Source organism: Cheilinus undulatus, linkage group 23 (genome assembly GCF_018320785.1).
Source record: "Cheilinus undulatus linkage group 23, ASM1832078v1, whole genome shotgun sequence".
In the NCBI taxonomy this organism is placed as follows: Eukaryota; Metazoa; Chordata; class Actinopteri; order Labriformes; family Labridae; genus Cheilinus; species Cheilinus undulatus.
The window spans coordinates 19619675-19647166 of NC_054887.1; the positions used below are offsets into that span (position 1 = coordinate 19619675).

At 38.5% G+C, this 27492-nt stretch overlaps 3 protein-coding genes across 3 annotated transcripts; all 3 read right to left on the minus strand.

Annotated features, from left to right (window-relative positions):
- Window positions 1-8552: 8552 nt before the first annotated feature.
- Window positions 8553-15355, minus strand: ube2nb (ubiquitin-conjugating enzyme E2Nb). Its single transcript, XM_041780841.1, has 4 exons — window positions 15240-15355; window positions 12302-12548; window positions 11020-11160; window positions 8553-8957 (listed from the first exon to the last, which is right to left on the minus strand). The coding sequence occupies exons 1-4, from the start codon at window positions 15267-15269 to the stop codon at window positions 8917-8919; spliced, it is 459 nt and encodes a 152-aa protein (XP_041636775.1). The 5' UTR covers window positions 15270-15355; the 3' UTR covers window positions 8553-8916.
- Window positions 15356-16863: 1508 nt separating this feature from the next.
- Window positions 16864-19697, minus strand: mrpl42 (mitochondrial ribosomal protein L42). Its single transcript, XM_041781109.1, has 5 exons — window positions 19570-19697; window positions 18387-18444; window positions 17764-17848; window positions 17267-17430; window positions 16864-16984 (listed from the first exon to the last, which is right to left on the minus strand). The coding sequence occupies exons 1-5, from the start codon at window positions 19646-19648 to the stop codon at window positions 16939-16941; spliced, it is 432 nt and encodes a 143-aa protein (XP_041637043.1). The 5' UTR covers window positions 19649-19697; the 3' UTR covers window positions 16864-16938.
- Window positions 19698-21692: 1995 nt separating this feature from the next.
- Window positions 21693-27136, minus strand: pwp1 (PWP1 homolog, endonuclein). The gene is made up of 15 exons (XM_041780374.1): window positions 26964-27136; window positions 26540-26598; window positions 26246-26415; window positions 26071-26156; window positions 25765-25861; window positions 25529-25639; window positions 25292-25425; window positions 24602-24675; window positions 24419-24515; window positions 24270-24331; window positions 24045-24156; window positions 23440-23530; window positions 22811-22932; window positions 22583-22688; window positions 21693-22438 (listed from the first exon to the last, which is right to left on the minus strand). Exons 1-15 carry the CDS (start codon window positions 27027-27029, stop codon window positions 22344-22346), a joined length of 1482 nt encoding a protein of 493 aa, XP_041636308.1. The 5' UTR covers window positions 27030-27136; the 3' UTR covers window positions 21693-22343.
- Window positions 27137-27492: the final 356 nt, after the last annotated feature.

Below are 27492 nucleotides of genomic sequence, written 5' to 3' on the forward strand. Positions count from 1 at the left end.
CTCAAAAAACCAACAAATTTCTCCCCCTTTATCTCAACCTTAAATGATCATTTCAACAACTACTGACCAGCAGAGCTCCCAGGTTTCAGATATTCGCTTATGTAGATGACACCCGGCGGCCCAAACAGGATGTTTATCATCAACAGTCAGTTTGACATGTGACCAGAATGTTTTCACCTGCAATCAGCAATCACAGCGAGAGATGATCTGTGTGAGCGGCAGGGCTAAGATTAGCACGCTGTCTCTGCGTCATGTTTAGCAGATCTGTATATTCACATGCTCACATTGGAAATCACTCTGTGTTTTCTTTCTTTTCATTTGAGGCCATGTGTGTTATGTTTGTATTTAGTTGTTTTGCTAGATCGCTGAGTGGAATAAACTTTAAATGATGAAATAGGTCACTCTGTCTGACATCTAACCAAAAAGCAGCAATAAGAAATAAAAGCACCTACACAGACATTTCTAATCAGTCCCAAAAAAATAGCAAAATCTATACCTTGAATACTGAGAGGGAAACTTGCTTCAATATTTCAATGATCATGACCCTTTTACTTATATAAGAACAGAAAAAATCAGACAAGATGGTATTACTTATTAAATCTGTTTTAAAGATAAGATCAGTTACAACATATCGTTTATCTCACCTACACAAAATACCTGATCCTGCCCTCACCAAAATAAAACACAGCTAAACACATAAAAATATTACTACAGTAAAGTAGGATCAGGAAATTTACATTTAGCAGTGCTTATCTCAATAAATAGTACACTTTCCTAAATCAAATCTAACTTTTCGCTGTTTTTACTTTGTTATTTACAAAGCCCGCCAAAAGTTTGGACTTTTTGCTTGTCTATAAATCAAACAAGCGACCTACTGACCGGTGTCAATCTTCCCATAATTAGTGAAACTATGAAATTTAAGCATTAAGTTGCAATAATTTTAAAGAAGCAACTTTGGAACAGTTTAACGTACCATGAACTGAAGCTGTTGTCAAAAAAACAACAAAAAAAAGTACTGTCCTATCTCTCTTTAAGAGGCATAGCACAGTAAAACGTCCTAACACCAGTGTTTAGTTATTGTGCTGAGGGACTTGGGTCAAACATTATTGGGTTATTGCCCATCTTTGAGAAGCCTTTATTTGCTTTGGGTTTAAGGAAAAGGAAATTTACCACATACTTTTGTTTTGAAGTGGCCATCTCATCCGCTGCCTCGTCTTCTGTGCTATCTTGTTTAAAGTTCATCTATCTGCCCCGCAGCGCTGCAGGCTAAAACAAACAAGAATAAGACGTAAATTCAGTCAATCTTCAAAGCACAGAGCAGATGCAGTCAAACTGGTACCAAAATACTGAATGGTAACTGTGTTAGTCAAAGAAACTTGGACATGTTCTTTTTCAAATGCCCAAAATGAGTAGTTCTGTACAAAAAAATCAAGAGGGAAGTCCCCCAAAATAAGGGGGTCAACTTGTTTATGTCACACAGACTTTTAATCATTTTTTAATTGATATACTTCAAGTTTAAAGACCTTCCATGGAGTTCTAATTGAACGTAAAGAAGCAAGCATCAGTGACAACATCAACCTGGTTACACTGAATCCTACTGTAGTATCCTGACAGCAGACAAGCTATGCAGTGCAGTGTGGCACAATGCTGTCACATGAACGAGTGAAGACACAAAAGAGTAACTAACATTGAATAAAATTGGCTAGAAAAATCATAGTCAAAGTGGCATCTGGAATCAGAGTCCAACTTAAAACTTTTTAATACTAATTTATTTAAAGATCTGCAAGAATCCTGAATAGAAACATGCTGACAAAATCAGTGCCTCATAAAAATCAGTTTTTTTTTTTTTTTTAATATTGCCCATCTCTTCCCTTTGTGGAGGACAAAAAGTCATAAACAATAAACAACAGCCCCTGAAGCAACAGTGCAAGTATCCCATTTAACATCTTCAATCAGGTTTTCTCAGTTATCCTTGAAAAGAATAACCTTGCAAAGCACATGGATACGCCCGTTTCTGTGTTTCTCACTGGCGAATCCATTTTGCAAAGCTCCCATCTGAACCGTTTGGGCCCGGTTAGAAAGTGACAGGACCAATCAGCAATGAGGGGCAGTACTTACAGCGTGGCAGAGTGGTGACGTAAGCTAGCAGCGACAAGAGGCCGGTGTATTTATGGCAGAACACATTAGCGTGGATGCTGCTAAAGCGCCAGTTTTATCAGAACTTGATGACATTTCTTCGTTAAAAGAAGAACAAAGAACTGCAGTGAGTTGTTTTGTTTTCAAAAATAACAAAAGTTGTGTACTGACATGTTTACAGTCGCCATGGTTTGCAGAGTTTACTCCTATACTAGCTTCAGTAGTGGCGCAGCTCAGCAGCGGCTACGTCAATGTTTTGTTGCTCTGATTGGCCCGTAAAGATGTGACAGACAGAACGTTCATCCAATCATCCTCCGAGATTTTTTTCAAAGGGTCTGCCTTTTCCCAGATGCTGTGTATGAGTGGTTTTGTGTTTCACACATCCATCTGATGTGTCAGGTTATAAAAAGAATGGACAAACCCCAAAGAGCTGCAGACTGGGGAGTCTTCTTCTAACCTCATCAACGCAAACTGGGCTCCATTAAAGATTAGTGTTTGCTCTTCTCTATCTCTTACAGCAGGTTCTTCAAGGCCTGCGTAAAACTTACTTTTTAGTCATGGATATATATCATATATTAGATCTATGTATATATTTTCTGACCCAGCATGATTTATTTATTAACAAATGGAAAAGAAAAAACATAAAAAGACAAAGCTTAGCTAGCTTAAACTTTTCAGCCTAGCTTGCTTGCTCAGAATGAACGTACCTCTCCAAGTGTCTTGGTGACAAAGGAAACCCCGTCGTTTTTTAACCTCTGTTTTTACCCTGCAGATGGAATGAGCGCGTTTTTGAATTAATTTCCACCAATCACAAATCTGAATTCTTATGTCCATTTCTGTTATTATGATAGAAACATAAAACGTCCTTCCTTTCCAGTTGCTTGCAGACATAACAGCTGAATATTAACCAATTTCCGTTTTTTCTACACCATAAAATACATTAAAACTTGGAAAAGAAGCTTTTTATCAAAAAATCAAACGGTCAGCAAAATTAGTCGAAAATAAGTTAGAAATATGAGACAGAATACAAGTTATACTTTTCTTATTTATATGCAACTGTAGCAGTTACAAGTATAATTCACCATAATTTATTTACAATCTAATATGTGTTTGATGAACTTGGACATTTTTTCTATTTGGGTATAAAATCAGGGTCAATGAATTGACATTTTTCTGCAAGTTGCTGAGCATGACAGTTTACTAGATCTTTTTTAAAATTATTATTATGTTCTAAAAATATCACTTAACCACAATTCTTCTAGCACCATAACAACCCCTTCTCCCACAGATAAAAGCCTCCAGGTCTGGTTAATGTTTGGTCAGATATTTTGCTGATACTGAAGGGAATCATTTCCTGCAATTCTACTCAAAGAGCGGCTGCATATCAGCCAGAATGACTCAATGTCACCATACAAGCCAATCCATGATCATAAAACATTGTAAACCTGGCTGAGGAGCATAAAAACACAGAGCACCAGGACTGGCGCCTCTGCTTTGGCAAAGACAGATGTTATCAATAAATAAAGTCTGCAAAATTTTACAACATAATGAGCAATCAAAGATGAGCAAAGTGTCCATGTGCAACCATAGAGGTTTGAAATTCTCAAGACTAGAGTGCACATTTCGCACTATAATCCCTTGTATTTACTGTGTCCTTTTTTAACGTGCTAATTTATATTGTAATGTGATGTATATGTCATTTTTTCATGTGCAAAACTGCAAAATTGCAACAACAACAAAAAAAAAATCATTATGTCTCTGCAGTTATTATTTATTTGTTTTTGGTGTGCCTGAGTCCCTTTTTCCTATTTTTTAAATTTATGAACCTGACTGTAGGAACAAAGCACACTGATCCCAATGTATTAGTAAAAATGACAATATCAGTTCAATTCACATCTTTGTATGAATTCTTTTATCCAAACACACACTGACAAATACTTGTCTGTGACTTCGTGGGTTACTGCTCTGAAGATGTCAAGTCAACCAAAGGATGTGAAGTCAGGCCAGGGCCAAGTAGATTTGTTTGTAGCTCCACCATGTGGACTAAAATGGAACTGCAGGAGGGACGTGGCGTGGAGGATTGCAACAGCTCATTTTCACAGCACATACTGTATACTCAATATTGACATAAATTATGTTTGAATGCACACAATTTTTTTGCTTCTTTATGATGCAAAAATCAGAAATAATATGTCTCAGAATTATGCAGAAAAACAATTTCTTACCTGTCTCTAAAGTCTCTTGGTCTAATTTGCTGCAGCACATGTAATGACTAGAACTAAGAAATAACATTATTCCTGTCCTAGCATCTCTGCACGTTCTCTTTAGAAAACTGAGAAAAGAATTTAAAATACGTCTCTTCATGTTCAAAGCTGGTCAGGCACCAATATATCTTAAAGATCGTATATTACCCTACTATCCCTCTGGAACATTACACTCCCAGAATGCAGGTCTGCTCCTGGTGCCTTCAGTCTCTAAAGGGAGGTAGAGCCTTCAGCAAGCCTGTCCTTTTGAATCATCTTCCTACCAGAGTCCAGGTGGACAGCTCCCTTTCTACTTTTAAGCAGAGGCTTAAAACTTAACTTTTCAAAAGTTTTTATATTAGAGCTGGTTCTGACTTGGCTGAAGGCTGATTTTAGTGTCATTCCGGATATTTGACACATGAAAAAAACACGACTTGTACTCAGGTTCAGCAATGAGCAATAAAGGATAGTTGTTCAATTTAAGTTACCATAGGCTATGAGAAATAAAAGAAATAAAAACAGGATCCAATCAGTTAAAAGTAGTCCTAAAGTTATGTTTTAGATATGCTGCTATAGGCTTAGACTGCCAAGGGAACTGGCTCTGATCTCCTTGCTCTCTTTCTCTTGTCTGACTGGTTCTTCTGGACTGTTGGTGTGGATGGCCTGCTGCTGTGAACCCGCCTGACCTCTACTAGTGTGAGCCTTGCATCTATTACGTTATTAGAAATGTTAAAATGAATGTGGGAGCAGCCAAACTTAAGTGACTTTAAAAACCTCCCATTTATTTTTCATTATAGTTGGCAATATTAGAATAATCAGTGTAATATCACACATGGGAGACTCCACCTGCTCTATTTGGCACTAGAAAAATGAAGATTGATGGTTTAGATTTCTTGAAAGTATTCAAGAATAGTATATTTCTGTATTTTTTCACATCTTCAAAACTTCTGTATATATTCGTGTAGATCTTTATTCATAGATTCTCAGTTCTGAGAATTTACAGTGCCTATAAAAAGTATTGGATGTTTTACCTTTTTACTGGTTTTATAAATCAGCCATGTTCAAAACAATCTGGCTTTTTTGACAAGAAAAAAAATGCATGAACCCCTCTTGAATATCAAAGTGAAAACAGATTTCTACAAAGTTATGTTAATAAAACAAAAACATGCAATTTAAAATAAGTGATTGCACAAAAATTCACCCACTTTGAAGTGAGTGGCCTAATTCAACAGAGGTCCAGCCAATTGGTGCCAATAGTGTCTCAATTAATTAAAATGGGATCACCTGAGTTCAGTGATTGCAGTATAAAGACACCTGTTTGGAAGGCTGGGTAACTGGTTAATCAGCAATCTTGGCAAGCTTCAGTGGCTGAGATGGGAGGGACTCTGCATACTCTGCAACAACTGTTGCCTGGGTTCTTTGCCGGTCAAGGCTTTATGGGGGAGCGGCAAAGAGGAAGCCACTGGTGAAGAAAACTCATATCAGGACTAGAGTTTGCCAAAAGGCATGTGGGAGACTCCATGGTCATGTGGGAGAAAGTTCTTTGGTCTGAGATCAAAATGGTGCTTTTTGGCCATCAGCAATGTTTGGCCGACACCAAACATTGCACTACGCCACAAACACTCCATCCCCGGCGGCAGCATCATGCTGTGGGGATGCTTCTCAGCAGCCGGCCCTCGAAGGCTTGTGAAGGTAAAGGGGAAAATGAATGCAGCAAAATATAGGAAAATCATAGACAATCTTACACAGTCTGCAAGAGAGTACCAGCTTGGGAAATTTATTTTCCAGCGAGACAATGGTCCAGTCAAAGACCAGACCTCAATCCAACAGAGAATTTGTGGCTAGACTTGAGAAGAGCTGTTCACACCCCATCTCTGTGTGAACTGACAGATCCTGAGCAGTCTGTTTTAAATCGGCCTTGATTGATTTATAAAATCAAAGAAAGGGTCCAAGGCGGGAATATTTTTAAAAGACACTGTAATTTTGAACGTTTGTTTCTTAAATTGTTATAAATTATGTTTTCCTTTGATTTGCAATCCTTAACTTTTTAATAATTCTGGTAGATTTTGCTATTTCATGTGTATTTCTTTCAGTCTTGTATGCACTGTTTCCATTTTTATACTTTTCAGAGCTTCACCTTGGATGAAGCTCCAGTGTCTTTGTGCCGTGTTCTTCATGATAAACTGCTCCTATGGGTATTACATACTGTGTATTTGTGACTCTCTGCCTGTTTCTGATCCGCTCCTTAGCAGGGCGTCAATCGCTCTACTTTCTGCAGATACCTGAATGTTTTGTCTTTCCGCGGCTGTCTCAAGGATGCTTCTGAAAACTACTTGTGCAAAACCTCCATTTGCTTGCCCTTTTAAACACAATCCACAACAATGATTTTGCAGAATGAAAGCTTCTAGAACACAAACACAACAAACAAGACACGCCTCTTCTTACTTACTCAACTCAGTTTATTTACAGAGTAGTTGAAGAGCCGTGTATGCAAATGTACTGAAATTACCAACAGAACTCTTCTTTTTTTTTACACATGGGGAGCAGATTCAACAGTTTGATCTCTCAATCTTTTGATCTAAATGCTTTCAAAATCCAGTGAGTGACTGTTTCTTGATTTTCTGATAGCTGTCACAGTCCCAAGAGTAAAACAATAAATTAACTGGGTATTTAAGTCGTACTCCATCTCTCAGACTCGAGTAAATATAGCAGTCAGAAACAGTTAATAACTCTGGGTGAGGACAGGAAACAAACAAATCTAAGCAACACAAAGCCTGTGATAATCCAACGGCAAGCAAGAGCAGAGATCAACCCAAAAAAATAAAGGCTGAATGACAATAGCTTCACTACAAAACACCACCCCTCCAATGAGCTGATGAGCATTCATCTGATGGCAGACAGGTTACTCTAAAGCGTCATTACAGTACATTTTAAAAGAAAAAATTTAAAGGCTTTTCTTCAGTTAGCAGCAAATAAAAAGTGATAGCACAAAAGATCTTCAACTTTGAATACTTTATTTGCAGTATCACTTTTCCTGCTTCCAACCCCCAAACCATTCATCACACTAAAGTACCTCAGACTGAGCAAGAACAGTGGTGAAACACGTATTAATGACAAAACAGTACAAAAGAGAGCCTTTACTTTCCCTTTAAGTCGACTCAATAGCCTGACTCCCATACGCATTCTAAAGAAAACCAGTTTCCAGTCTCCTGACATCAGTTGGATTATGGTACACGCCTTTAACACTGAAATAAAATAAACAGGCGACACAGAGAGCGTGGACAGTTAAAAATAACATAAAAACAGAAACAGCTCAGAGGCTGACACCCTTAAGAGAGAGCACAAGAATTCATGCTCTGCCTTGATGGATGTGCTGCAAATGGCTTTATTTAAGCATTTGGAAGTAATCTGCACACCCTCCCCAAACTGTCTGACTGAAAATCAGTGCAACACAACCACTACTTTCCTTTCAAACTTTAAGGAGGGAGATCTCTGGCCCTACAGGCCTTTCAAAGGGGCAAACTGTTGCATCAAAGGGGCAGATTTTGGACTACTGAGAGGAAAGTCTTCACCTGGGTGGCTTCTGTCGCTAACAGTTCTGGCTTTTTTACCAATGCAAAAGAAAAAATGAGAGTAAAAATGGTGGAAAACGGCAATGTAATCAATGGACTAGATGCTTCTTGATATACAGTTAGCTTAGGATTTTCAGACAAGTGTTTCCCGTGCATCCACCTCAAGTGCATAAGAGCTAATTACACTTTAAATATTTTGGATTTAACCATCCTCAGTTTTCAGAAGAAGAAAATGCCTTGCCATTTGTTAAGCTTTTTAAAATTTTAAACAATTTTTGGAGTGGATTTTTAATGATTGTGGGAACTCTTTAAACTCTTCTCATAAAACAAGGTCAAGTGTTTCATCCCTGTGTGCATATGAAGTGCCCTGTGTGATCTACATCAGATTAGCTTGCAATCACCAGTATCTTTGTTTTGCAACACAGGAGTACAAACCCAACTAACCTTGTCTACTGTAAGGGCTACTCTCCAAAAACTCATCTTATACCCCAAAAAGAGTAGACACAAACTTAAGCATTCCAAAAGAAGAAGACCTCTATGTGATGAAATAAACCATCTCTGATCAGAGACATACAGATGTGTGGACAAAAAAATACATGTGTTGAAATAAGAACAGCTTTAATGTATGAATGTATAGTTTGCAAACGTACCAGTGTGCGCCTAGTTCAGGACAACATGTTATTTTTAAGACTGTAGTGGGGAGGGTGTCATTCTGAGTCCATGCATTTAAATAGCAACATAGGAGAAAAAAAAAAAAAAAAAAAAAAAAAGCTAACACACATATAACGCTTCTCAGAGAGGAAAATAAGTCACCCAGAGGTCTGCAGCAGTAAAACTCGTCTTTCAAATAGCTTTTGACTTATAATCCTTAATTTTTTTTCTCTTTTCTGTGTCCGTTAAATTCAAATGTTGACAGAGTAGAAGTACATTTTATGGATCACATTCAGTCGCCTGGTCTCTCTTCTTTAATTGCCCTCGCCTGCGTAGGTCCTGGTCCATGCTCGGGCTGTGGGGGGGCAGAGAGATAAAAAAATGGTGAGAAGGTATTTATGTAAGGGAGGGTGAAGAGGGAGATACTGAGCAGGACAGATAGCAGAAAAGTGTTGCAGACTTTAAACAGATGGAAACAAACTCCAACATCTGGCAGTATGAAGTTACTCTCATAAATCCATATTTCTAAATAAGAATTCAAAACGGTGACTCAATTAAGTCCAGCACACAGAAAAAAACTTTGACATCTTGAAGATCTAATAAACTCTTCTCATGGTGACAAATAATCAAATATCTAACTTTTTTGGTATAGTTTGATTCAGGAACAACCACAAACCTGATTCTCAAATGTAAGTTCAAACGAGAATTAAGAGTACAAATGTGAAAAAGCGCTGAAATGTGTGCCCTGCTTTACTCAAACAACGTTTAACAGATTACTACAATGATCAGTTAAAGGTTTATCAGGCAAATAAGCTAATGTTTTGCAAGAAACTAAAGATTACACTAAATAAGCTATTTATTTAATCAAATAATGGACTTACTTGTTGGTATTTAATTCTGAGAAAATAGTTTTTTCTAAGCCAAAGAAGAAATAATGTAACTATTTGTTCATTACAATGATTAAAACCAAAAGGCAGATTTTAGGCATTTGCTTTACTAGACGACTATTTAAATTTACGCTACATTCTACAGTAAAATGTTGTTGATACTAGGTTGCGCCAGTATACAAGACACTTGGTTTTTTCTGACTCTCCTAGAAGGAAAAAGGTTTAAACTTTTGCCCCATGTGACTATTCCTATCAAGTTCAGTAAAGTCCATGATGTGCAGTTTCTCTACAGCTCTACATCTTTTAGTGCCACCTGTTTATGACATAAAGAGTTTGCACCTCTGCTTTTATATGATAGCTAAGCTCTCAGCTTGTGGCTGTAAAGTCGACATGCGATCTATGAATTGCACTGCCATCACTACTGGTCATTTGCTTTCTTTAACTGAGGAGTCTTTTTAATTAAAAACCAGCGCTCTACAAGGTTTATATATTTATCAGTTTACCTTTGGGGTTGTTATTACACTGGGATTATGACCAAGTGACCAAAAAAAGGGAAAAAGTAGCGCCAGCCCCAGTCAGTGTTGCTTTTCTAAGCACTTTATACTGGTATATTTATTGTAGTGGTGGGCAGTAAACCGATATAAACACCGTCACCAGCAAAAATTTCTGACATGGTGCGGATGTTTGCAACACCGTCATCAGTGGTTTAAACACTCATGGTGTGTTGTGGTGCACAAACAATGCTGCAGTTAGCATAACAAAGTGATTTGTGACGGACAGCAGCTCAGTCTGAGTCCAGTCATCAGCATGTTTTACTTTGACACTAAAGGCTAGACAGATGACAAGCCAATCAAACCCATTTGTGTCTGTGAAGCCCAGTAATGAGGTAACAGATATGTTCTCTCCTCCTAAAGTTTGATGTCAGCAACATGAGGCGAGTGTTTGCTTTGCACAGTTACAGATCATTTGATTTAACTTGATAAACATCTCATTTATTGTTAGCACTAACTTGATTTGTAACTTAGAGCTATAGAGCTATCATATCATAAGGGCGCTCAGAGACTGTTTGGCTTATTTCACATTTTTATCCAATTATCTTTGCTTTGAAAATAGACAGATTAAAGAAATAATTCTTCCACAAAACCAGAACAACCCAGATTGTTCTTGAGCACACTTTAGCGCTGTCTCTGTGTCCCAACTGATGTACATAAATGTAGTACACCAGAGTGTTTACATGAGGAATAACAGGCAACATGTCCCACTTAGGAAGACAAAAGGACAAGTGTCTCAAACCAACTATACCCTATCAGTTAAAACATGTAAATGGTTTTGCTATTTTCCTAATGACTTAAAGACCAAGTTGGCACCTATTTAAACTCCATTCAAGAGACAGAAACTAAAAACACTCAATGGTCACAGGCTAATCATCCCTGCTCTCCAACAGTTTTAAAACCGAGACATTTGCAAACACATGATGATCTAAATTTAGTTCACTACATAAAAGTTAAAAAAGCATACGCATATCCTCACCTGTTTCTATGGCATTGCTTTCATTTTTCTTCCACTGCTCTGCGACGTCATTTGCCAGAGGGTCGTCTGGATTGGGGGCACTTAATAACGCCTGAATAGATAGCAACACTGTACGGATCTGCAAGGCTGGAGACCACTTATCTGCAGGGGGGAAGTTCAGAGAAAGAAGGAAAAGGAAGACAAAAATAGAGGGTTAGGTCTGCAAATAAAAAAGATTTTAAAGTGACAGGGCATAACCATTAGTGTGTAGTAAGGGCATCCTGCCACAATACATTAATGAAAATGACGCCAAGCAATCCACGCTGTCCTAAGGCTACATGATTAAGAGAAACAATAATAATGAGCATAAAAAATATGATGTCATATTTTCTTAATTACTGCATTGGTAAGTTTGGCAGCCCCTGTGCTGTTGTCTGTTCTGCTCCTGCCGATAAACAAGAGCTTGAGCTGTTTACCTCCAAGCTCTATTTAATGGATGTAAGCATATCAGCTCTGAGTATCTGCCTCACAAGACCACCCTCTGCAAATATCAAGCAACTGCTTTTCAGCCATTGCTGAAAATAAGTCACTTTATTCCTTACCCTCAATGTTTTCTGTAAGTAATTTAGATGTTTGTGGGTGTTGGATATCTGTTTTATTGTCTCCACTTGAATGTTTGACAGACGATAAATGCCCCAGCTAAGTCTCTGAGAGAGTAAACCACAGAAGTCATATTTCAATGTTTCACTTTGATTGTTGAGTCTCGGTGGCACGTTAGCTACTGATAATCAACCAGATACCTTCTGGTCCCTCTGCAACAGTGGCTCCCAAACTTTTTTTCCTTCTCCTACGGTCCATTTGCATGAGCAACCGTACCGTGCCAAAGCCCACCTCCTCCATCCATGCCAGGGAAAGGGAAGTGGAGCACTTAACTTGTCAAACAAACTGGACCTTGAGGGTTAAACATGCTTGGGAACAATATGGACTGCCAATTATGAGGCTTCTACTGGGTACTCACTATACTTTTGTCTAAGGATTAGGTAGGTAGGCATACATAATAATTTAGTCACCTTTGATTGACAGTAATATAAACAGGTTTTTTCTTGTAATAGTCAGAAGTCACTAACTGCAATTTCTACTGTTGATAATTTGTGCTTTTTTCTAGGTCTGAAACTTAGAAAACAAAGAAAAAAATACCACATATGATGCGAGTATGGTTGGACATTGGGGCTGACAATAGAAAAAAAAAAAAAAAAAAAATCAAAAGTCTTGCAATTACTTGGCTGCTATCGAGTTCACTTACCTTTCAAAATGTCTAAACATATTCTTCCCAGTTTGTCAACATTGGGGTGGTAGATTTTGGTCATGAATCGCACTTTGGGAGCTGCCATGGGATACTCTTCTGGAAGAAATAGTTCAAGTTTGAATGTGCCTCCTTCAAAGGGGGAGTCTTGAGGCCCTGCAATGATCACATGGAAGTAACGTGCATTTTCTTCATCCGGTGTAGCTGTGATCCCTGGAACAGGCTCTGCCATCAACCGCTGTGTCTCCTGAGCGTGGTCAGAATGGGGGATAAGTAATGACACTGTGAATGACTTTTCTATGTTGGAAATCTGATTTAAGGAAACAATCAACAAGTAATTTGGTTTCTTAACAACATAAATGTTCCCATAACTTCCTAACTTTAACCTCTACAGCCATCAGCACAATACTGCTCATTTGTTTTTTATGACATGACACTAACCCAACCAGTAATGAGTCATATAGACCAGTGGTTTTCACTGGTGTGGCAAGGCACAAGATTAGGTGTGCTGTGGGAAATTTCAAAACCACATGTCAGTGCAATAACTATACAACTAGAGATTAGGAATGCATAATACCATTTGCATAAAGTTAATGAGAAAAGTTAATGATCAGTAAAAGCAGATACGAAAATTTCTGCAGATATTTACAACTAATATATTGTCTGTGTCAGTCTATATGTGCTGTAAACGTTGGCCTATATCATCCAATACTGGCTGTAAATATAGCCTTATATCAACTGTAAATCAGCCTAAAAGGGCTTTAAATATCAGCCTATATCGGCTGTAAATATCGGCTTGTGTTGACTGTAAAAATTCGCCTACATTTGAAGTAAATGTTGGCCTATACCAATGTAATAATCAGCCCAAAAGGGCTCTACACATCAGCCAATATTGTCAATATCAGTCTACTTTGCAGTAAATGTCCGCCTATATCTGCTGTAAAGATCAGTTTTTACCAGCTGTTAATATTGTCCTTATAATGGCTGTAAATATAGGCCTATATTGGCTATAAACATCAGCCTACATCAGTTGTAAATATAAGCCCTAACAGCTGTAAACACTGGCTGTGAATACATTGGCCTATATCAAATGTAAATATTGTCCTTTAAAGGCTGTAAAAATCAGTCTATATAGGGTGTAAATATCGACTTATATTAACTGTTAATATCAGCCTTTATCATCTGTAAATTTCGTCCATGTCTGCTGTAAACATTAGCATGTATCTGCTGTAAATAACAGCATATCAGTTATAAATTTTCTCCTATTGTGGCTGTTGATATTGTACAATAATGGCCGTAAATATGGCCCTATATCAGCTGTCAATATCTGCCTAAATCACTGTAAATTTCGGCCTATATCTGCAGTAAATATTGTCTGTACATCCAAATAAGTTTGTGGATTTTTAGTCAGGACCAACAGCATAAGTTATTATTGTTTATGATCATTCCTTAAACTTCAAGGGTGTTATAAGGACTGAAGTTTTACATCTTACTTATACATGTAATATTAGTTTGAGCAAAAATTAATCTCTAATAAACTGGTATATTGGCAAAAATCCTAAGTCGTGAATCTGTATTAATGGTGAAGTGGTTGTCTCTTATGGATATGAATGTGGTATGCCTTGAGATTTTGGCTTTATCTTAGGTAGAAATCAGACAAAAAAGTAAAAAAAAAACACTGACACAAACAAAGCGACTGTAACTCCTCCACTTCGAGCATTTTTTTTACTTTAAATACTTAAATAAATGCAAAAATAAAGGAACTAAAGCACTGCATGGTCTCTGCAGTAATCTCTTACAGTTACTTGAAGGGTGCTTTAGGTTAGTTATGCTTTAAAGAATTAATTCAATTACAACATATAAACTGCAACTGTCTTTTAAACAGTCCAAAGCAGCCTTTGGGATTTGAATGAAATCAATAGGCCTTTATATGACAACATATCTTGAAACATAATACAGCATATAAATACAGGAGTTTTATTTCCATACAAATCCTCCAGTCTTTCCTCGAAGGCTGGTTACAGTCTTTTCGGAAATCAGTTTTGCTAAGGCAACCCCTTCACTAAAATACGTGTTAATTAAAACGATGCCACATTATTTTCTGTTTTAACTGATTAGATAAATATTGTGCCACACTAGAGAACATCGACAACGGAAGTTAAAAGGAGGAAGCGGAACATTATTGTCATATTTTTGCATTTTTTTCAAGCAGGTGCAGCAAAACATCTGCAGTCAACAGGAAGAAACGCGATTCAAGCGAGCAACATACACCACTGACTCCTGTAACAAACAACCTGCGGGTTTCTAAATGACAGCTTGGTCGTACTGTGAAAACTTAATAGAAGAAAAGCTGGTAAATGTGGCGGAAAAGGCTGATCGCGCCCACTCTTGGGCCTGGCCCTGAGGGGTCCGCAACGCAACAGGCCTTAAGAGTACATTAAGTTATACAATTCATTTCACACAGGAAAATGAATGCTTACGTTTTAGATTATCTACGAGCATTCGGAATTTTACTGATACCAAAAGGGGTGCCAACAACACAAGTGCTGGACGTGTTGAACAATAACTTGAGTTACAGCTGCTAGCCGTGCTAACTTAACGACTCCATTCATATGGCACTGGAACTGGATTGACATATTTTGTTGATTCATACCGCATATGGGGGACATGCTGCGGTGCAAACTACAAGATAAGTCTGACAAAATTAAAGAAATAACAGACTAAACAAAAATAAAGCGACAGATAACGGAAATAGAAATCACGGACGAGTGAGCTAGCTTATTAACTAGCTAGGTAGGAGCTAATTGTGTTAGCCAAGCTAACGTTAGGACACGCTAGATACAAGAAATAGTGCGTCGCTGTTTGCACATATGAGACTTTGAGATAATAAAATAAATGCTATTATATATATATTTACAATGCCCGGTGGAAAGTGTACCTTAATAATCCTACGAGGCAAACCGGCCATCTTCTGTTAGCTATGATATTTTTAGCCGTGGACTCGCCTTCTCTTAAGGTTGGATTGACTGAGCTGCCGGGGCGGGGCGGAGAAACACGGCAGTTGACGCAAGAAATTATGCTCGTGCTCAAACCGGCCTGTGAAAATAAATGTGAAACTACCTATAATTTACAGAAACACTCACTTTGTATGTAAACTATGCTGCATTTTAACTTATCCCCACACATTACTATCATATGGGAGAACACAGATAATAACTGTTGTAAAAACAGCTACATCTGCCTCACCTCATGCATATTATATACACGAAAAAATCTACTTACGGTTTATTTACTAAAAACGAATGCAGTCGTACCGCACTTAAATGCTGAAAATAATTGTTCACTGTAATTTAAATGCTATAAGAAGGCACTCTGTGGAAAACACCTCAACCTCATATGCATTGATAATCTACTTACAATACTAATACTAAAATTTTTTCCTAACATAAATGCTGCAAGTATTTAATCTGTTCACTGCAGCTGAAATGCTGAAAGAAGGCTCTCTGTGGTAAAAATCACATGAATGTATTTGTGCACTGGTGTGAGGCTTACATCTAGCCACTCCATACAGAATCTCTGGAACGCAGAGTGACCACTGGGTTCTTGGTCATCTCTCTCGCCAAGTCCCCTTTCTCCTGATTGCTCTGTTTGGCCAGGTGACCAGCTCTTAGAAGAGTTCTTGTTGTGCAAAACAAATTCCGTTTGAAAATTACAGATGCCACTGTGTTCTTGGGAATCCTCACAGCAGCAGAATTATTTGTAGCCTTCCCCGTATCTGTGCCTTGCAACAATCCTGTCCTTGAAACCTACAGGCAGTCCCTTAGACATCATGACTTGGTTTCTGCTCTGATATGCATTGTCAGCTGTAAGGCCTGTGCCTTTCCAAATCATGGCCAGCCAATATAATTTACCACAGGTGGATTCCAAGCAAGGTGTAGAAACAGCTCAGCATAATGAGACAACCTGAGCTAAATTGCAAGGGGTCTGAATACTTATGAAAATGTGATGTTTTTTTTCAACGAAGTGGCAAAGTTCTGTTTTTACTTGGTCATGATAGGGTGCTGAGAGTAGATTAACAAGAATAAAAATGAATTTAAACAACTGTAGCATAAGGCTGCAATGTTTAAAAATTGACAAAGTGGGTCTAATACTTTCTGAATGCACTGTATTTTGTAAAAACATAAGAATTACCCCTTCAGTAAAAGCTTTCTGGAGCATCATGGATAGATAACCGGTGGGTTTAAGTATTACATTATAAATTCTGCATTTCCAGTGAGGATCTGTGCTCATACAGCCCCCTCAGTTTGACCTGCTGCTTATGCGAAAAAAATGGTTGCAGGTGATAACGAGCATCTTTTAATTACATTCTAAAATTGAAATCAGAGCGTTTTTTTATTTCATATAAATATTAAAGTAAAGCAAGTATGAAAAAAAGTATCTATGGACTCCAAGATGCTTTTGATTTGGCACTGGATCACTCTTTCTTTGGGTGCAAATTTAATTTCTGCAGCATGAAAATTATGAACAAACAAAAAAGCATCAAAAAGTCATCAGAGCTGATATATTATTTCGCAGTTTATTATATATTACAGTGACAATAATACAAACAAAAGTCATCAATCATTTTGCGACTGAGATTATCTGTCCTTTGGTGGGTTTTTCTTTATGCGCCTCATGTGGTACCTGTGAAAGGCAGAACAGGCAAATTCAGTCTGAGGTACTAACTTTTCTTGTACAACAGAAGAAAACAACAAGGCAGATCAATCAAACAAGCATATTTATGCTCAATTTATACAGCAGCTTCATTAAACCAAGCATCTACCTTGCTCCACTTAAAGTTGTAAACAGTTGAAATTAATTTGTAATGCTGAATTAGTGAAAAACTGAATGCTGTTCAGAGTTTGCTGTATTATGAAGCTAACCTTTAAGCAAACAGTGGTGTGAATCATTGCTGTGTGAACTTACTGTCCCTTTGGATACCAGCGGTGTTTGGTGGTGAAAAACATCTTGCTAAGTTCCTCTATAGTTGGACCCCGTTTGCCCTTCAGAACCTCCTTGCTGAGGTGAGCCTTTAAGATCTGGTCGTGGGTCTCAGGCGGGTTGGTCAGGGGGTCTGGCCGCTCTATAGGCTGCAAAGATTTAGAGCATCATAAAACAATGTCCTTCAGTATTTTAGTTGCTTATAATAATTGATCAATTTTATGTAGTGTACATCTTGGGTAGCAGCACAATGTAACATTTATTGTCAATAAAATTCATTTGTAGCTCTGCATTGCTTCACCATGTGCCAGATCTTCAAATCAAGCATTAAACATATGCTGGTCTGAAAAAAGTTAGTAAGCAGGGTTCTTCTGGAAATATAAATGGTGGAAAATATCCTGTACTATGGAATAACTGTATTAGACTTTGTCATCAAACAAGCTAAAAGTTAATATTCATTTGATCCAAAAGCTTTCTCTTACCTGGGTGAGCTCATAGGGAATGTCGACAGTCGGATGGTAGCACACTACCGTTTTTCCATCTGTAGTTACACCAATTTCCACGTTACTAGAGGCAAAAAAAGGAAGTTTGTGTTAAGATCACAATCTAATATCTGGCTAGGAGACCAATGGTCAAAACTTTGTTAAAAAAGGGGGAAACAACTACCATGAGACCTTTCCTCAACCCTACCCTAAGTGTGAATCAGTGACTTTTTCTTCATACTACATTTCAATTTATGTTTACATGTTATCACCAGCACTGGTAAGGTGTCAAAGATCAACAGTGTGCTGCAAAAAAAGAACAATTTTCCATTCATATTCACAGTAAGCGATAAGATTGATTTAATTTACTTTTAGAGCCAAAAGCTTGTTCTAAATGCATTTAGTTCATATTTAACATATTATAATGGCTTCCATCTTTAATGCATAAAATGACCATTGGTTCATCCTATCTGGCTTCATTCACACAGAACAACCAAATGCACAATACGGCATTTGTAGCAGCCCAATGAGGGGAAAAAGCTGCAATCAGCTGCCTTAAACTTTAAAACCATTTTCATTATTAAATAAAGTGTGTGTATTCTAAATTCAAATCTTTAACATACCATTCAGGGCTATCAAGTGGAGGAACATGGACGCTGGACTTCTGTCGCACTGGCACAGCTGCAACAGAAAATCAAACAAGTGAGGCACACATATATTACTGGAATGTGATAATTCAAAAGAGAACTATTTTACAGAGGTTAACTGTTCGTGTGAACTGGTAGCCTTCAGCTGTATGCATCAGGGATTAGAAAAGATGTGGTAAACTAGAGGAGCCCTACCTTGTTTGACTCATTATTAGATACATGTTTGGTAGGACAGAAACTAACACGAACTTAGCAGCAACTGCTGTAGCTGAAAGTCGTAAGTTAGTATGGTCACTACTGAGGCTCTCCATAAGCTGCCAGCCAAACATCCAACTACTCAATTACAGCTGTCAACTTTTTCCTTCTATTGTGGATTTAATAAGACATTTCAGGTGAAGATTGTGCTCAATTTACAGTTGCTGGTCTAACAGATAGCAAGCACTTTCTTGGGTCCCGTGGCCCCCTTACCACATGTCATTCCCCATTATTTCTCCCTGATTTCCTGCACTGTCTTCTGTCCTGTCCACTTGGAGTAAATGCAAAATGCCTGAAGAGCTAAACAATTAATCACATCAAGAATTTTTCATACAAGAATTCATAAGTTTTGTACATTAAACCAATCATTTTTAAAATGACCAAAATTACAAATATTGCAACAAAGTGTGCTTCATGCAGAAAATAGCTATTTTTTTGTAAACAAGTATGTTTTCTTTTTACATAATTTAATCCCCACCACAAAGAACTGCTTCCTTAGATTACACGGAACTAGGACCATTAAGATGGTCTTAATGTCCTGGGTGGACTCCCCTAGCTGGCTACTTTTCAGGGACTGACTACTGTCACCATAACACCTCTGACCCAAAAATGACCATTAGAGAAGCACTCTTCAAACTGCCAGATTAATTCACATTTACAATCATCTATTAGGGTAAGAAGTTAGTCTTGTTGTAAATAGAGATGTCCTTTTGTTGGCTGAAAGGCTGAAAGAGAAATATGTTAGTGACAGCCGTCACATACTAAATACTAGCTAAATGCAGGGTATTCTCAAGGTTAGCATCTGTTAGCTTTTACCGCACACAAGCGTAACGTTACGGATCTAAACTGATAAATGACAAATATTTAAAATGCCATTTGGATTACGAGTACAAACACGGCATACCTTGTGCATGTCGTAAAGTGCTGCCGACAGAAAGTCGCGTCAGTAAACTGTGTAGCTTGCAAAGATGACCCGACGCCATGCTCTGTTCTTTATTTAGTGGTGGTGCATCACTCCTTACTTTCCGTGTAGTTCCGTCAACATTTGTTCCGCTTTAAACGACCCACACTAACCCCCGCTCGTTCTATAGATTCTAAAATTCCACTAAAACACTTGAAATCATTTAACACTTATTAATCCTACTTAATATATTTTTAAAAAGTAAAAATACATGATTTTTTTCTTTTCTCATTTTGCATGGATTAGTAACTCGACATATGCCACATTTAAAACTATGATTTAATGGACCAATGACAATACGTTTAGCTATAGTGCACAGGTACATCTAAAAAATAGAATATCATGCAAAAGTTCATCTTTTCCTGTGATTAACTTCAAATAGTTAACCTTTTATAATTCTAGGTTCATCTCATACAAAGTGTTATATTTCAAGACTTTTCTTTTTATTTCAGTCTTGATGGTTGCAGCTTACAGCTGGTGGAAATCAAAAATCCACTACCTCAAAATATTAGAATATTGTGAAAAAGTATTACTTGCGAAGGTTTCCTAAGCCTTCATTCTCACTCAGGTTCAGTTCACACAACCACAACCAAGGGGGAAGACTGCAGACTTGACTATTGCCCAGCGCACTGGTTCCCAACGTGAGGTCCCCCCAGAGACCCCTCAGGGGGTGGCCCCATGGTCTGAGGGGGGGCATGAGGCTTTGTCTGCTTTAAGGCTGCCAAAATTAGATTAGCAAATTCTGACTTATCCCAATAATAAAACAGTTATTAATTAGTTTATACAAGCATGCACGGGTCTTTTTGAGGGTTTTGTCAGTGAAACAATTGAAGTCTATGCTTTGTGGCAGCAGTGTGTCACTTTTTCTTCTCTCTTGGGTCCTGGGGGGGCTACACTTTTCTTAGGTACGGGGGGGGGGGGCTCCAAGGAAAAATGGTTGGGAAACACTGGCCCAGGGGGACAATCATTGACACCCTCCACACGGGAGGTAGGCCACAGAAGGTCATTGCTGAAAGGGCAGGCTGTTCTCAGAGGTGTATGAAAGCATATGCATGAAAAGTTGACCAAAGTGTGGTAAGAAAAGGTGCTCAAGCAACAGGGATGAGCGCAACCCTCGGAGGGTTGTCACACAGTGGGTTCAAGAACTGAGGGGAGCCTGACAAGGAGTTGACAGAGACTGGAGTCAGTGTAGGAGCCACCACACACAGACAGGTCTAGGAAATGGGCTACAAGTGTCTTATCCCAAGTGTCAAGCCAATCCTAAACTAAAGATGTTTTAAGCGTCATGGACTAAGGAGAAAAAGAACTGGAGTGATGCTCAGTGGTCCAAAGTCCTGTTTTCACCATAGAGACACAGAATCTAAGGTGCCTGAGGTCCAGTGTTTTCAGTTTCCACAGTCAGTGATGGTTTCCCATGCCATCTGCCACTGTTGGTCCACTGTGCTTTATCAAGTCCAGAGTTGAAGGTGTCAGCCGTCTACCAGGAGATTTTGGAGCACCATGCTCCTGCCTGCTGAGAAGCTTTATGGAGATATCAATTTCATTTTCCAGTAGGACTTTGCTCCTGCCAAGAGTGAAGCCAAAACTACCAGAAACTTGTTTGATGACCATGGTATTACTGTGATTGTTTGGCCAGCCAACTAGTCTGACCTGAACCCTGTAGAGAACTGTCGAGGAAATGTCCAGAGAAAGATGAGACACCAGACTCAACAATACAGGCGAGCTGAAGGCTGCCTGAACTTCTTAACATCCAAGCTGTGCCACGGACTAATTGCCTCCATGCCATGTTGCATTGATTCAGCAATTTACTGAGTGCACAAATGAGCATCATTTTCCAAAAGGTCCACATTTATGTATTATCTAAGTCCCTTTTAAGGACTGGTACTTGTGATATTCTATTATTTTGAGATAGTGTATTTTTTAATTTTGAGCTGTAAGCTGTAATCAAGATGAAAACAAAAATATCCTGAAAATGTTTAACTTTGTTTTTAAAAGAGGCATATGGAAACCTTTAGAGCTGCAGACCCCAAAAAAGAGAAGAACTTCAAGGTTATCATCAATATAGATTTATTGAAGATGTACATTTAACAGAGTATATTATTTGTTTATACTTTGGCCAGATGTGAGTGCACAGGCTTAATTCATTAACTCACATCATCGATGACTACCTGGAAACCCAGGTATGTAAATGTAGCAAAGTCCCACAAATCATCAATTACCCTTCAAAATATCTAGAAACGTAAGAGGAAAGGCCAAATGGAACAAATCTTAAGGTAACAAAAAAGAAAAGAATAAAGTCCTTTCAAGGTTATTGCATTTACTGTTTTTTTTTTCAATTAACATCACAGTTATGCAATTATTTTGGAACAAGACCAGAGTAAAAGCGATGCTTTTCTGTACACAAATCCGAATCCCTCAATCAAAACAAACTCCTGTTAGTATTTCCTTACATAAATATAAGAAACATCTCCACTCTTCTATCAGTGTGCATCTCCTCTTTTCTGCAGCAAGACAAGTTGAACAAGTTTTTCCGCTGTTGTAGTTCAGTTGGCACTCTGGCAAATCTTTCATATCCTTCATGAATGCAGCTTCCCTTTGCTTTTATTTCCACCCTTTTTTCCCATGAGCAGAACTTCGAGGAGGGAACCAGCAGGCAGAGCAGCCTCAGAGTTTCCAGGGAATCATTCATACAGTTAGCTGATGTGTCCACGACGTCACTAGGAGGTTTCCATGTCTGCTGTAGCTGCTGAGGTTGATGCCTGTGAGCCTGCGTTCACCACCAGGCGCTCTCGACTGCCGAACACTTCAGCCACTAAACAAAAACATTAAAAAAACACATGAGCTCCGATTTAACAAGTGACCCCGTAGATACATTTCAGACATGTTTCTCCAAGACTCGTTTAATCTTTGTTGTGATTTTAGTGATCAGTAAATATTGAGAAGGACAGAACAGTACCTGCTGCTACATCGCTTATATCCCAAACACGTAAGCCATCCCTCTGTCCACCAAAGGCGTAGACAAAGGGCAGATCAGGACAACATGAAGCACAGAAGAGCACTCCCTGTTCACAGAAGGAGAAAAATGCATATCACCTTTGACAACATCTTACTTCAACAAATGTGTAAATTGATCCAACTTTAATGGCTTTCTCAAAAGTTTGAGTGTTTGTATGCAACTTCTTACCATTTTCATGTCCCGTGAGTGCACTAGGTTGGGTTTGTTGCCCAAAATGTCCCAAATTTTCACGTGTTTGTCAGCTGATGCTGTGACCAGACATCCTTTAATCTGGCTGCTTAGGTCCAAACCTGCAGGAAGGTTATATATCATCTTAAAAGCCCCAGTACAGGAACCAGACGCAGAAATCTAGTGGCACATGAGCAAATTGCTTTGTGTACCATTATACAATATGACAATGACAAAAAAGAATCCTGAATCTTGAATATGAGCAGGTATATTCAAAATTCCAGGAAGAAATGTCTTCATTCTTATATTTTTTCCTTTTTAGACTCACTTTTTTTGCATTCATAGCCCCAAAATACCAAATTCTATCACATCATGATAACTGACCCTGAGTGAGGGACACAGCTAAAACCTAAAACACTTAAATCAGACACTTGTGAAAATACATGGAAATTGCAATGTAAAGCAGCTGCAAATTTCTCATTTTTCAGGCATTTGTACTAGGAGAGCTAGCCTACGTTTTTATCTTATAAACATCATTCTCAATCAAACACAGGTAATTTTTATTCCTTTTTTGGATGCTGGACTATTCTTTTACTTTTAGTTTAATGAACACAAATGCTTCTACTAACCTGAAACTTCTTCATCGTGAGCTCTCAGAGTGAAAACAGGTTTATCTGAGCGTGCATCAAGACAGTAGACAAATCCATCCTCGGTGCTGGCCTGAAAAATGAAACCATAATCAAGTTAACCCGTTTAGTTATAGGGCTGCCCAAGGAAAAATCCTCTAAAACCTAAACATTGTTTGAATACAAACCTGATGAGGGTTCTCTAAAAACCTGCCTCTTTCCTAGAATTTTAACATTTACTCAAATCTTTATTCTGGCTCTAAGCTGGAGGACTTTGTTTGGGTTGATCTATCAACTTTTTTGTATGAAGGCTAAAGACATTTTTAATGTGCTGGCATGGCATCAGGTCTTAAACGCAGAGGCATGCTACCATCTCATCTGTTCCTAGAAATGTACTCAGAGGACCCCTCACAAGGGCAAAAATGTTTAAAGTAATAGTTTGTTATTGATTGCTGTACGGAGTTTCTGTGTTGCCTGGGTTCTTACTATCATTCTTACGATGGCTCATGTGATGGCTGGGTGATTTATGCCAGTCTGTTTTTTTTTTTGTCGTGAAAAAAAACTGCTGTTAATTGTTCATACTGTATGTTATTTCTAGAAGCACCCACCAGGAAGTTGCACGGTGAAAAGTGGTTCCAGGTGAGACGCTCCACTTGACCACTGAACCTCCAGGTGCGATAGCTGTTGTCTGGACTGCGGCAGTCGTACAGGACTGCAGTCCTGTAAGGAAGAACATGTTAGCCTTAACCTCAGAGGAGTAAAGTTTTCTTCATATATCTTCTGTTTTTAATCTCAGTCTGTTAGAAAACTAAGATCAAGAGTAGATAACTGACTTGTCGTATGATCCTGATAACAGAGTCTGTGCCTCAAATGGGTGAAAGGATAATGTCTGAACCTGAAAGACAGAATATGAGGTTCAACAGAAACCCCCACCTGTAAAATCTGAATGTGAATACATCAAGTTAATTTTTTTTATTGATACCTTGTCAGTGTGCCTGCACAGAGTTGTAGCCGGCTTGCCTTGTGTAAGATCCCACAAGATGACCGTGTCGTCTGCTGATCCACTGGCTAACACATTTCTAATCAAAAGAGAGGATTTACTCAATGAATGGACCAAGCCACAGATATGGTTTAATTGTGGAAAAAAATAAAAAGAGATACTAACCTGACCAGTTTGTTCCAGGATAAATCCAGAACTGCATCCGTGTGTCCTTCGATGGGTTCTGCTGCTGCTGCCCCCTGACATCAGAGAAAACGGGAGAAAAAATGTGAATAACATCTCATAAGGCAGAAAATATTGACCAACAAAGACATTCACATTCTACTGTAAACGACAGCAGCATAGAAAAGTGCTTCGTACATGAAGCTTTAATTTATAAAGAACAAACAGCTTACAACAGCTTTTGAACCCCCTTTTCTGTATCCTTTTTCCCAAAGGCTGTCAGCTCCATATGTCTTAGAAAAGTCTTGAACTATCTGTCTGTGATGACATAAATCTGATTGTGATTCCTGAGGCTCATACACAGAGTAGTTCAGATTCAGTAGAGTCAATAAATGAGTCCTCTTATGTCAGGTTGTAGCTCTTTTTAAACGTTAACAGAAGCTCATCTTTACTTTGAATGGACATGAAACCAACACGCCCACAGCATCCTAGGGCAGATTAAACCACTTCATTTTAAATGATTTTGAAACTTAGTTTCATATACATACACATATTTATGTTGTTTTTGTGGGGAGTTAAATTGACCTGAGTTTACAAAAAATCATACTTAATAAGCACTGTCTCACCTTGTTTAACTTTACCTGAGCCTGCTCTCTTGTGCTTACATAAGACAGTATGATTTCTGAGCTGTACCTTCTTGCTCTTCTTTTTCTTCTTCTTGGAAGCCTTTTTACTCCCCAAAGAGAAGACCGGTTCCAAACAGTCCACCACATCCAGGTCCCACACATCAATCTGTGGAGTCATGTTGCCCACAGCAGCATAGTTAGCTATGGTAAAGACAGACAGAGCAGGACGTGGTCAGGTGAGCCTTCATTAATCTGATACAGTAAGACACTTTTTAGTTCTCCTCTTTTGATTAGACGTTCTCACCAGTGGCTTCTGCAGGGTTGGGATCAAAGTTTAGCCACTCCACACACAGAGGGTAAGCTGGCAGCAGGATATCATGATGCACATAAAGAGAGTCCTCTTCTGAGTTATAAACTGCAATGCAAGAGAAGGTAGCATCAGGTCCAGCCATGGGGATAATGGTCATTTTAATATGTTTACACCAACAAATCCATTCAGCTTCTTTTATAAACTATAGCAAGAGTAGACAGAATATTTACCGTGGATCTCCAGGTTACAGCAGTCCTTCTCTGCCCTGCCAGTCAGGATGAGATTGTCACTCGGCTTGATCTGGAAGTCTTCTCTCTCATACTGGTCCTAAAAGAAACAAATGCATTTTTACAGTTAAGATATCAAGCATTACTTGTTGATCTTACTTCAAATCTCCAAACCAATGCAGGACAAACTTGATCTGAATTTTCATCAAGTGGTATTCTGAGCATCAGTTAGAATTTCAACCCTGTTTTGGTTGTCAGGATTTTGAAAGTTGCATGTTTGTGGTTGAGTGCAGGCTTGAGGGCACTCACTGTGTCTTTGATAGTGATGTAAGGATCCTCTTCATTCGAGCTGAACACTGTGAGCCCAGCCAGACTATCGCCCAGATTAGCCGTCTCTTAATAGAAGAAAAAGAAACATTAGATACGTACATACAACAAATTATTCTGTCCCTGCTACTTTAAACAAAGCCTCTACTTTCTGTACCTGTATCCTCTTCATCATATTTATCCAAGCCGTACTCCGCTAGCTCATCATCTTCCTCATTCTCTACTTCGATCCCATCCTTTGGAGCTTCTGCAGCTTCTGTGATGTTACTGTTAGGATCTGAAGAAATGCCTTCATCATCCTCGTCCTCTTCATCCTCAGCTAGTTCCCTGATTTAGGAAAGAGGAAACAAATGATACATTTTTCTGGCTGGAAATGTGTATATTTTATACATTTGACTAGGGAGAAAATAGAGGTGAACGGTGTAATAATATGAGTTTAAGCCTGACATACCCCAGCTCTTCTTTAGCTTCAGTAATGATGCGTTGAAGCTCCTCTTGGCTCAGCTCAACCTGAAAGATGTAAGACCTTTATTCATCACATACAGTGCCTGTAAAAAAGTAATGGATATTTCATTTTTTTTACATTTTACAGGCGTTAAAAATGTTGAAAGTCGCCTGTAGACACGGTCACTGTTTGAACCATTACACCGGTACCAAAGTTTATTTAAAGGGAAAAAAAACTGCCGTCATGACACAGGAACTTCTATGTTGTATAACATAACAGTTTTGTATTATTACAGCAATGCTGTAAACAGCCATACAGATCGGTAAGAAAAACCTTCGTCGTTTAAACTGACGTGTTGACGCATTTTACCTGCCCTGTTGACAAATTAGCCACAGTTCTGCTAATGTTAGCTAGCCTAACCGTCACTCACTTTGTCCGGGGTTTCCTTTGCGACGCCCCTCTTCACCCATCCGACACACGTTATCTGGGAGCTCATACTGGGAAAAGAGGCTGATGAATTAAGCTCAATAAAATATACAAACGTGAATCAGTTGTCAAAACTGCTCCTCCTATGTGCTGTAAACACACGTGAGCGAAAAAAGACCCCGCGTCGCATCTAGATGACGTCAACAGAGCGGTGGAAACAACTGCCTGCTCATTGATAAAGAACTCCCTGTTTCAAGGTAAGAGAAAAGATGAAATCCTCTGTCTTTTCTCTAATTCTTATATTTTATTGTATATTTTGATTTTAGAAGCATATACATTTGCTAGTACAACACCAGAGTAACACTGTAGAAAATGCTTCTTTGTCTTTTATTGGGATAAATTCTAAAAATCCCCCCAGATGATGACTATCCCAGGAATTCATTTAAAAACCTGTACTGTAATAGCTGACCAGCTCATCCTTTGACCTGTCAGGTGGAGATTTCTTTCCTCTTGTCAGTTGCCTGTGATTTTAA